At 40.8% G+C, this 12366-nt stretch overlaps 1 protein-coding gene across 1 annotated transcript in view; it reads left to right on the forward strand.

The window, feature by feature from the left end:
- KIF4A (kinesin family member 4A) overlaps nt 1–12366 on the forward strand; it is a 137972-nt gene that overhangs the window by 95603 nt on the left and 30003 nt on the right. Inside the window, exons 13-14 of the mRNA XM_063083335.1 lie at nt 2726–2782; nt 3696–3881. Coding sequence (XP_062939405.1) covers nt 2726–2782; nt 3696–3881 — 243 coding nt within the window. The remainder of the gene's footprint in view (nt 1–2725; nt 2783–3695; nt 3882–12366) is intronic.

Raw genomic sequence — 12366 nt, forward strand, 5'->3', positions numbered from 1 at the left:
TTGAAACCAATTCTGCCACTTACTAGCTATGTAACCTTGTTAAGTGCTGTATTACTGTCAAAGTAAATAATTTACATGACTCAAATAGGGCTTAAAGGTGTTATTCAGCTGATACATTTGGGGAGCAACTGAACTCTAGGTAATTTCCCAAGTCGGAGCAGGATTGGAGTTTTATAGGGTGAGGAGAAGAAAGAGGTGTGTGTCCTTTTGGTTTGGCCCAGGTAGCAGTTTTTGTTGTTAATTGCTGTGAAACTTTGGGTTGGAGGTTGTTCCAGTTTTCTTGCCTTTTCCTCAGGAACATATTGGTGCAATCCCATCATGATAACTGTTAGATTATTTTTAAAAGTTGTTCTTGCAATCCTTGTAGTTTGTCAGCTGGTCAAGGTTCACAGGTGGGAGAGGTGGCAACAAAAAAAGGGGGAAAGGGAAAAGAGGGGAAAGTTGAAGGCAAGGAAAACTGGGAACCCTTTCACATGTCTGTTTTAATCCTTTTACATGAGCAATATGAGCAAGGTACAGTGGGAATACAAGGGAAGGGATGATTAACTGAGGGTCTAGAAAATTCAAGAAGGCATCACAGAAGAAACTGGGTCCTAAAAGTGAATAAGAGTTTGCCATGAAGACAAAAGGAAAAGGACAGTCGATATAGAGGAAAAGACATATGCAAAAGCAAAGAGGTATGAAAGTTTAGAAAATGGTAGGAAGTTCAATGTGGCTGAAGTACATAGTGCATGCTAGAGAATGGCTATCACAAGGTTAAATTTCACCATCCGTAATTTCACTTAAACATAGGTGAAACATATGGAGCCAAAATTTGCAAGCTCAGAAAATAGTGACCCAGGGCACCATTGTTCATGGCCATCACACCAATCTTAGAGGATTTCACACCACCTCATTTTGGGGACATTAAGTCATATGGGAAGATGAAGGAAACCCATGGAACCAAATTAATAAATTAAGACAAACCATCCTCATTGAGGATCTGGCATTATGACTGGTGCTTGGTGTGCCTGTAGAGGATGTTGCTAGTGGTAGCTGGCTCAGAGGAACTCTGTGGAATTGCTGTGTCTGCCACTGAAATGCCCTTGGCACACACAGTAGGAGGGTGCTAAAGATTGCCACAAGCTGATAAAGTTCCTGGCTTCCTTCCACTGTCACAGTTAGACAGAGTAAACCCTTTTATCCAGGGCTCCTGCTGGACTTTTGAATCAGAGTTCTCCACGTCTATTGTTCAGAGACACTCCCAGCTACATATTTTTTTGGAAGTACACAATAATGTGTCCTGTGGCTTTTATTAAGACTCACTATAGTGAAAGGAAAATGTTTCAAGTGTAAGTGCTCATGCCCTTCATTCTGGATTAAAACTATTTTTATTTTAACTGACGGGTGAACACCCCCTTTTCAGTTATGAAGGCAACCATTGTTCCTGGATATTCCTCCTGGGGCTTTAAGCACTAAATTGTACCATTTCTTCCTTTAAAATGTAATTCAAGCAAACCTCCTTGTTACAGTTACCTGTGAGGAAATTTGTGCAGTCCTTTCAGTTCTCACAAAATAATTTTTTTGTTGCTTATACCCCCTCCTCCAAAACCAGTTCCATAAAAAGAATTTTGCATGCCAGTAATGCTATTACTTACAGCCTATAAACAAAAACCTCATTTTGGAGGGTATTGCTGGCTAATGTAGTACAACGTTCTCTAGCCTTGTTTCCCTTGACCATCACCTTCATCAAATCATATCTTTTACTTACAAGAGATTCTCAGTTGTAGCCCTAGAATGGGGGGCTGTTAGATTGAAATAAATCCTATTGTTAGATATTTACATTTAGGATTATGAAGGCAGAATCCTGCCATGTTCATACAGAACATGTCACCATAGCCCTAAGCTTAAATCTTAGCATTGTGAAATTTCACTGGGCCAAAAGCCAAAGGTAAATCCACAGTAACAACATGTGGTTTTTAAGGATTAACCCATGTACATTGATCGTGACCCTCTGGAAGGTATCAGAAAAAGCCTCCAAAAGCCAGTGTTATGGTCCTAATAATCTAGGATAGGCCTGTAACTAGTCCTTATACTGAAAATTGAAACATGAAAGGGAGGAAAGGGTAACCACTGACCTATAATAGATTGTCTTGCTGGTTTAAGGATTTAGTATGTCCTGCACTTGGAGTACATTTGTCTGACCTCATGAGCACATTTTTCTAGGCATTTATTTCCTTATAGAGTAGGATTTTGTTATCTTGACTGTTAAATAAAAATAAAAAATAACCCTTCATCCTATTCACTTTTCTGATTCACTGCCATTATTTGATGTCTGTTCTTAGAACTGTCTAGACTTGTACATTAATAGAGGTAAAATTAGTGGTAGAAGCATAAAAAGAAACAGTATAGTCTATAAAATGGCTTAAACTTTGGCCTGTTGGAATGGCTAAGTGTTTCACTCTGGCCCAGTGATCTCTGGCATAGCAGGAAAAGTGCAAAAATTGTCAGTTATCACATGACCTTATTTTTCACAAAGACTATACAATTGCCTTTATAAAGAAAAAACTCTTAAGAGGTGGGAAATGAAAATGTGTGGCTGTTGGGGTATCTGTGGCTATAAAATGGGTTCAGCAACTTAAATGGTCTCTGTATACACTTGAAAAAACTTAAAGAACCAATATAAAATCCACTAATAAGCTTCACTTCAGTATCGTTTCCTAAACCAAAACATTTTTCACTGCAGGATGAAACTGTTGTTTGCATGGCTGCAGCCATTGATACTGCAGTGGAACCAGAAGCTGTAAGTAATTGGCCCCTTTGTGTAGAACCAGGAGCTGTAACTGTGCCTACAATTTATCACTTGACTGAAGGAGAATCTGTGATTGCTTCCATTCTCCATAGAATGCCCTGGAAATCCAGAAATCTTTAGTATAAATCTCAGCTTTGTAAAATCCCTAACTTGGATAGGCTCTATCTATTATAGTATAACTGGTAATGGGTGGCAGGACTCCTCAGGGATGTCACATTTTGTATTTGTAATCTAGCTTACTTATTTCTTGTTAGATGCTAATATTCTGCATCAACTCTCCAGCAAGTTAAAATGAGGAAAGGAACAAATTAGGAAATTATGGCAAAGTTAAAAAAAAAAAAAAAGCATTAGAAGTGAAATGGAAGAGAATTTTTTCTCAGCATACTTTCTATGGATGGGATAGTTAGGGTCTAAAAGAACTAAGTGTTCTTTTGAGTGTTCAGATCACCAAGGATAGATAAAATGTATTAGATGCTGACTAAAGGTAATAAAGTTAAAATGTATGGCTGGACAATGGTTTGCTTGAGATAGCCTTCTCCCACCAAAATTAATATTTGTTGGTAGTTTTCATATTCTGAAATAAGAAAGATTTCTAAAGTGCCGTTTCCAGTGACTTCTCTAAGGACCCCTTGGAATGAGGCAAAACTAAGAATTGTTGATCAGATCAATAAAGGAAAAAAACAAGAAACTTAATTGGCTCTAAAAAATAAGGTACTTATGAGAGCAAGGAAATAGGGTAGCTCAATGTATTTCAGATGTTTAAAGCAAATGTTGTATGAGAAGCCACAGTTGTGAAAGAACAGAAGTATTGCTAATGGAGAAGTGGCTGCCAGACTCGATAAAATTGTGCCTAAAGAGTTCCAATGGCTTTTGTCTTACAAATCGTTATCCTGATATTTTCCAGCAAGCAGAAACCAGTCCAGAGGCCAGCAGGTCTTCTGATGCTTTCACCACTCAGCATGCTCTACGTCAAGCTCAGATGTCTAAGGAGCTGGTTGAGTTGAATAAAGCCCTTGCACTGAAAGAGGCCCTAGCTAGGAAGATGACCCAGAATGACAGCCAACTACAGCCCATTCAATTCCAATACCAGGTAAACTATTTTCTAGGGCAGCATTTATTCATATCTACCATCTTTCTTTAACTAAATGGGAAGAAAACAAGCACACCATTTTTGATGATGAAAAGGCAACATAATATGTATAGGACAACTGGAGTTGTACTGTTGGTTTTTTAAAAAGATATTCAAGATAGGGAACCTTGGCTGTCGATTCATATTTAAAAAAAAAAAAAGAAACTAAAAGCCAATAGGTAGTTCTATATGCGTGGGTTTCCCTTGGGCTAGTCAGTTTCCAATTAAGAAATCTTTTATTAAGGCCGGCCTGTGGCTCACTTGGGAGAGTGTGGTGCTGATAACACCAAGGCCACAAGTTTGTTTTTTTTGTTTTTTGTTTTTTTTTTTAATTTTATTTTGTCGATATACATTGTAGCTGATTATTGCTCCCCATCACCAAAACCTCCCTCCCTTCTCCCTCCCCCCCTCCCCCCCAACAATGTCCTTTCTGTTTGCTTGTCGTATCAACTTCAAGTAATTGTGGTTGTTATATCTTCTTCCCCCCCCCCGTTTGTGTGTGTGTGTGTGTATGTGTGTGTGTGAATTTATATATTAATTTTTAGCTCCCTCCAATAAGTGAGAACATATGGTATTTCTCTTTCTGTGCCTGACTTGTTTCACTTAATATAATTCTCTCAAGGTCCATCCATGTTGTTGCAAATGGCAGTATTTCATTCGTTTTTATAGCTGAGTAGTATTCCATTGTGTAGATGTACCACATTTTCCGTATCCACTCATCTGATGATGGGCATTTGGGCTGGTTCCAACTCTTGGCTATTGTAAAGAGTGCTGCGATGAACATTGGGGAATAGGTATACCTTCGACTTGATGATTTCCATTCCTCTGGGTATATTCCCAACAGTGGGATGGCTGGGTCGTATGGTAGATCTATTTGCAATTGTTTAAGGAACCTCCATACCATTTTCCATAGAGGCTGCACCATTTTGCAGTCCCACCAACAATGTATGAGAGTTCCTTTTTCTCCGCAGCCTCGCCAGCATTTATCGTTCATAGTCTTTTGGATTTTAGCCATCCTAACTGGGGTTAGATGGTATCTCAATGTGGTTTTGATTTGCATTTCCCGGATGCTGAGTGATGTTGAGCATTTTTTCATATGTCTGTTGGCCATTTGTATATCTTCCTTAGAGAAATGCCTACTTAGCTCTTTTGCCCATTTTTTAATTGGGTTGCTTGTTTTCTTCTTGTAAAGTTGTTTGAGTTCCTTATATATTCTGGATATTAATCCTTTGTCAGATGTATATTTTGCAAATATTTTCTCCCACTCTGTTGGTTGTCTTTTAACTCTTTTAATTGTTTCTTTTGCTGTGCAGAAGCTTTTTAGTTTGATATAATCCCATTTGTTTATTTTTCCTTTGGTTGCCTGTGCTTTTGGGGTCGTATTCATGAAGTCTGTGCCAAGGCCACAAGTTTGGATCCCTATACAGGGATGGCCAGATAGCTCACTTGGGAGAGCATGGTGCTGACACAACCAAATCAAGGGTTAAGATCCCCTTACCAGTCATCTTTTCGAAAGAAAAAGAGAGAGAAAGAAATCTTTTGTTCTCCTGCTTAGAGTTACATGGACAGGGTGGTGGTATGCCATCATTCTGGTAACCCAGAGAAAATAAGAGAGTTGGAGTCTCTCAGTCCTATGCAGACTTTTATTTAATGACTGTCAACAGTGTGATACTTTATCCCTGCCATTAGCTGTATCTGGTGTCTGTAAGTCTAGCCTGTCAGATTCAGCCTCTCCAGAAAGGAAGCCTCTGCTCCTCCTCTCAGTGGTTCTATGGTACAAATTGGCTTGCTACTTCTTGGCATTTGTCCTGTAGGAGTTATATTTTAGCTTTTTCATTCTGAAAGTCAGTTACCATTTATCCAGCTTTTTTCCTCTTCCAAAAGTCTGTTGATATCTCTTGACTGCTCTCCTCTTCTCCCTTCATTCTTGTTGATTTTTACCCCTTTTTTGGGTCATTTTAGTGAGATTTCAGGAGGGAGCAAGTTAAATATGTAGCTCAGTTGTCCATGTTAGCAGGACATACAGTGCAGCCTTTTTTTTTAGGTCAAATGTACTTTGGCTTTTCCAGGATAAACAAAGGATTACTGGTAAGGCTGAGAAATTATTCCTTTCTTCTTGTACTCTTGCCTAGAAACATGGGGACATATGTTCGCCCAATGTATTTCTAACCCTATAAGGAGGTGCTAGTAATGAGTTATAACTATAATTGTAGTAAGATATCTGGTCCTTTTCCCCTTGTGTAACGCTCTTAATCCTATTCGTGACACCAATTGTCTAGCTACACGACCACACCAGTTGTCAGGCTCTTTTACCTGCTGGTAATCCTGCACCAGCTGGGCCAACTGTCGAGCTAAGGCTAGGTCTGGAGCCCCCAGACCCCTCAAGCCCGTTGTCCAGACTGGGTCACAAACGGTTCATATGCCCGGCTGGGTCACCAGACCCCACACATGCAGGTCTATGAGCTAGGTAACTAGCCAAAAGGTCCTTGGAGCCATAGGTTGGAAAGCACGGCCACGCCAGGCAGACACCTGAGGCAGATGCCTGCCTGCCTGCTTCACTAAAACTCTCTCTGAAGAACCCAAGAATAGCAACAAAACTAAAAAGATACATTGGCTCACATGCACGCTAACTACACACACACACACACACACACACACACACACACACACACAATTTGCTTACAAAGGATGTGCTAAAACCACACCCAACTGGACCCAAGGCGAGGGCCCTGACCAAACTATTCTATTTTCCCAAAAATCCACCCCTTCAGGGTCCTTGCCGCACAATCCACGCGTTCAGAATCCTCTGCAATGTTCCCTCAGTGAGGATAAATGACCCTTACATATACATATTACACATTCCATCCCAGTCCTGGAAATCTTCAGCTTGTTGCAGCACCAATTCAAAAGTCCAAAGTCCCCTCTGAGACCAAAGGCAAAAGTCCTTCCAGCCGTGAACCTGTAAAGAGTCAAAAACAAGTTTATCTACTTCCAGGATACAGTGGGACAGACATTGGGTACACATTCCCATTCCAGAAGGGAGGAAAGGAAAGGAAAACTGTGTCCAAACAAATCCAAAACCCAAACAGGGCAAACATTAAGCACACTGGGGCACGTGGACCCCTAAAGCATTGGGCAACCTTGCTCCTACAACTCTGCCAAGTGCAGACCATTGAGCTGCCTGGTGCCTGCAGCTTTTCCAGGCTGGCACTGCACATTGCCAGCAGCCCACAGTTCTGGGCTCCTGGTGGCAGTCCCACCATCCTGGCTCCACAATGCATTTCCTCAGTGGGGGTTCTCTGTGGGGGCTCCGACCCCACTTTTCTGCTCCACATTGCTCCATAGATGACCTCCGCAGCAGCTCCACCCCTGCAGCAGGTCTCTGCCTTAGTCCCCCAGCTTATTCATACATCTTCCAAAATCTAGGTGAAGGCTGCCACGCCTCCACTGCTCTCACATACTGCTGGCTGCAAACTTAACACAACGTGAACGCCACCAGCTGCCACCAAGGTTTTTGGCTTTTGCTCTTCGGAGGTGCTGAGGCAGGATTGCTCCAGCCAGAGCAGCTTGGATGCAGGGAGCAGTTTGCCGAAGGCAATGACACCTCAGGTCTGCCCTCTGGGACAAACTCAGTTCTCCTAGGATGGGAGGGGTACTCTCCCAAACTTCTCAAATGCCCTCAGGGCCTGTGATGGGTGGGGCCCCCATCCAGACTTCTCAAATGTGCTTAGGGCTTTTTTCCCCATTGTCTTGGCTCTTAGCATCTGGCTGCCTCACCTCCAAGATAATGTCTTTAGCAAACAGTTTATCGGCTTCACCCTTGCATTTTTCTCCTGCTCTCCACTTTTACATTCTGGCTTTAGAATTACTTCAATCAGCTCGGCTTATACCGGCTACTCAGTCTCAGGCAGTTCAGCAGCATTTGCCCACTCATTTCAAACAGCTGCATTTTCCCAGTCCATCAAGGAGTGGCTGTCCTGCCCCTGTGCATATCTGCAGCTCTCCTGTAACTGCTGCCACCAAGACAGGCACGTAGTAAGGGAGACTAATTTTTCCACCTTTTCAACAGGTGAAAACATTACTTGAAATTCTGCAGGGGCACCTGTCTTTGGGTCATCTGCCCATCTGCATGTGGCACTCTTTTCTCGGGTTTTATGGTACCCAGCTGGCCATAGGGTTTAAGTGGCACCCTCCAAGCCTTTTGGCTTCAGACAAATGCAACATGCGTTTACTGCATAGTCTCTAGAGCACGCTACATCATCCACCCCTAGGTCTCATAGCTGCAGCCGCCAAGCAGCCAGGGTCTCTCCCTGTTTCTGCTGCTTTACTGTCTCAATTTCTTGTGCACAACAGGTCGTGCCTGGAGATGCACGGGTTTTCCCCAACTCACCACTGGGTTGGTCGTCTTCCTTGGCGTGAGAGGCAGGAGTGGCCAATCACTGCACGCTGTCCTCCACGACATTTATCCTTGCTTCCAACAACTCTGCTTTCTGCCACAAATCTCGATCAGTTTGCAGTGTAGTGAGCAATAGCCAGGCTCCGGTCAGCAGAAAAGTGGCCACTGGGCACCACATGCTCAAGGACAGCCACATTTCCTCCCCTTCCCAAGGGGTTTTGCATTGTAGTACCTGGTCTATGCTGCCTTGCAGTACACTGTGCAGCAACCAGATCCCAGTCAACAGGAAGATGGCTATAGGGCAGAGCATATTCACAAGTAGCCACATTTCCCCCTTCTTCCAAGGACTTTCGGCTCCTGTACCTGCTCAGAATCCTGTCGCAGACTACGCCAATTGTGGGGCTCTGCTAAGCTATGGCTAAGGCTAATGTCTGGAATCCTGTTGACATCGCCAGTTGTAGCACTCTTAATCCTGTTCGTGATGCCAATTGTCTAGCTACACGACCACACCAGTTGTCAGGCTATTTTACCTGCTGGTAATCCTGCACTGACTGGGCCGATGGTCAAGCTAAGGCTGGGTCTGGAGCCCCCAGACCCCTCAAGCCTATTGTCCAGACTGGGTCACAAACCCTTCATACGCCAGGCTGGGTCACCAAACCCCACACATGCCAGGCTGGGTTACCAAATCCCACACATGCCAGGCTGGGTTACCAGACCCCACACATGCAGGTCTATGAGCTAGGTAACTGGCCAAAAGGTCCTTGGAGCCATAGGTTGGAAAGCATGGCCACGCCAGACAGACACCGGAGGCAGATACCTGCCCGCCTGCTTCACTCAAACTACTCTCTGTCTTTCTGAAGAACACAAGAATAGCAACAAAACTAAAAAGATACATTGGTGTGCATGTGCACCAACTCCACACGCACACACACACACACACACACACACACACACACACACACACATACACACACACAAGATTTGCTTGCAAAGGATGTTCTAAAACCATACCCAACTGGACCCAGGGCGAGGGCCCTGACCAAACTGTTTTATTTTCCCAGCACCTTGGAATCGAGTATGCTTGAGCTTCCAAACCTAAAAGTTAAGAAGAAATAAATTCTTAATGTAAACAATCCTTTTAATCATATGAGAATCACCACCTCTCTTTTTCTAAGAAATAAGTGCAGTTTTCATACTAAATGGTATTTTTTCTTTTTTTTTTTTTTTTTTTTTTTTGTCCTTTTTCGTGATCGGCACTCAGCCAGTGAGTGCACCGGCCAGTCCTATATAGGATCCGAACCCGCAGCGGGAGCGTTGCAGCGCTCCCAGCGCCGCACTCTACCAAGTGCGCCACGGGCTCGGCAAATTTTTTTTTTTTTTTTTAATTTAATTTAATTTTATTTTATTATTTTTTTTCTATTACTATGAGGAATTGTCATAGAAAAATTGGAGGAGGCATAGGTTCTAATCAATGAAGATTATCATGAATTATAGTAAACCACAGCTCAAATATTTAAATAATTCCCCATATGGAGTTGGTGAAACAATTGCTAACTAAATGTGGCATATGCAATGAAGAGATACTATTTTTCACCCATCAGATTGGTAACAATTTTGGAGTGTAGTAATATCAAATATTGACAAATGTGCAGGGAAACAAGTACTCTCATACATAGCTGGTGAGAGTGGAAATTGGGATAGCCATTTTAGATGGCAGTATCTGTTAAATTAAAAATGTGTACCCTCGTGACCCTGTAACTCCACTTCTCTCTACCCTAGTAAAACCTTGTACATGTGTACAGAAGGCATGTACACAAATATTTCATTATGATAAGAAAAAGAATGAGGTGGCTCTGTATTCACTGATACAAATAAATCTCTAAGACCGATTAAGTAAAAAAAGGCAAGTTACAGAATAATATATACATATAGTATAATTCTGTTTATGTTTTTTTGTTTGTTTTCATTGTCTCCATTTTATTTTATTTATTTTATTTTAACTTACACATTATAATTGTACACACTTATGGAGTACAATCTGATATTTAGATACATATATTTGTGATATAATAATCAGGTTAGGGTAGTTAATGTATCCACCACCTCATGCATGTATCATTTCTTTGGGGTAAAAACATTCAAAAGCCTCTTCTCTATCTATTATGTAATATACAAAACTTAACTGTTAACCATAGTCACCCTATTGTGCCACAGAACACCAGAACTTATTCCTTCTATCTAATTGTAATTATGTACCCATTGGCCAACCTCTCCATTTTCCCTCCCCCCGTCCTCCGTTCCCCAGTCGCTGGTAACCACTGTTCTATTCTCTGCCTCTATAATATCAACTTTTTTTTTTTCTTAGATTCCACATATGAGTGGGGTCATATGGTATTTGTCTTTCCGTGCCTCGCTTACTTCACTTAACGTAATGATCTCCAAGTCCATTCATGTTGCTACAAATGACAGGATTTTATTCTTTTCTGTGGTGGGATAATATTTCATTGTGTATATATACACATATTTTTTTTATCCATTTATCCATTGTTAGACACTTACATTAATTCCATATCTTAGCTATTGTAAGTTGTGCCACAATAAAACATGGGAGTGCAGATATCTCTTTGACATACTGACTTCATTTCCTTTGAGAATATACCCAGTAGTGGGATTGTTGGAAATTCTATTTATGCTTAACACACATTTTGATTCACACACACACACAAATATATATGCGTGTGTGTATGTGTATATACTCTATATATTATTTATATATATTTATTTTATATATTCTAGACATTTATATAAGTAATATATACTCTATATTTTATATATTTAATGTATATGTAATGTGTAATATATAATATTATGTAATATACATTTATATATATGTAAATGTCTAGATGTGTAATATGTGGTAAAAAGTGTCTGGAAGATCTTCACCAAACTGATAACAGTGGTTTACTTCTGGAGAGGATACTGGAATTTTGGCAGGGGTGAGGCAGTCAAGGGAACTTGACCTTTACGTGTATTATCTAGATTTTTTTTTTTTTTTACAAGAATATATATTCATGTTACTTCTATAAGTAAAAATAAATATAAAGAATGCAGGGTACAAAAGCAATTTCTGGTAATTTGTATCTATGAATATTCATAATAAAAAATAAATAAATGGGGGAAAAAAAGAATGCATATACACACACACATTATTGACCAGTTTAAATACACAGAGTAACTATAAAGCCATGAGATTGATTTTCATTGGTTATGCTGAAGTGGCTCAGTAGATTGCTTGAAAACAGCTGTAGCCTATTTAGAATACTCTGATGTATCCCCACCTAACCTGCCTCAGCTCCTTTGTGTCAATCTAATGCTGGTCTAGGGCCTGCATATAATCTTGGCTGCCAACCACTTATTCAGCCAATTATTTTTTAATCTTTTTTGCTTATGAGAACAAGATGGACTCTGTTCATTGGGTTTTCCCAATCTTGGAAATTGACAAATTTCAGTTGCTAGAATTCATTTCCTAAATGCATGCAGAACTGCAGTTGCTATTGAGTAGATAAGTTTGAAAGTTCTAAATATAAGAATATTTGTACAGCTCTTTAAAGTTTACAAAATGTCTTTACCTTTTTATTTTATTTGTTCTTCCCAACAACCCTGTGAAGTAAGTGTTATTATTAATTATTACATAGATAGGGAAACTCGTGAGTCCCCAAGACTACCCCTCGGTCTGAAGATTCACTAGGAGGACTCACAGCACTCAGCATATAGTCATATTCACAGTTAAGATTTACTACAATGAAAGGATACAAAGAAAAATCAGCAAAGGGAAAGGCACATGGGCAAAGTCTGTAGGAAACCAGGCATAAGCTTCTAAGAATTTTCTTCCAGTGGAGTCACACAGGAAGCACTTCATTCCTTCAGTAATGGGTTATGACAACATGTGTGAAATGTTGTCTGCTGGAGAAGCGCCCCTGAGCCTAGGAGTCCAGGACTTTTACCAGGGGTCAGCATTCTCTGCATTGTACATACCAAAATTCTAGACTC

This window comes from Cynocephalus volans, chromosome X (assembly GCF_027409185.1).
Source record: "Cynocephalus volans isolate mCynVol1 chromosome X, mCynVol1.pri, whole genome shotgun sequence".
Lineage (NCBI taxonomy): Eukaryota > Metazoa > Chordata > Mammalia > Dermoptera > Cynocephalidae > Cynocephalus > Cynocephalus volans.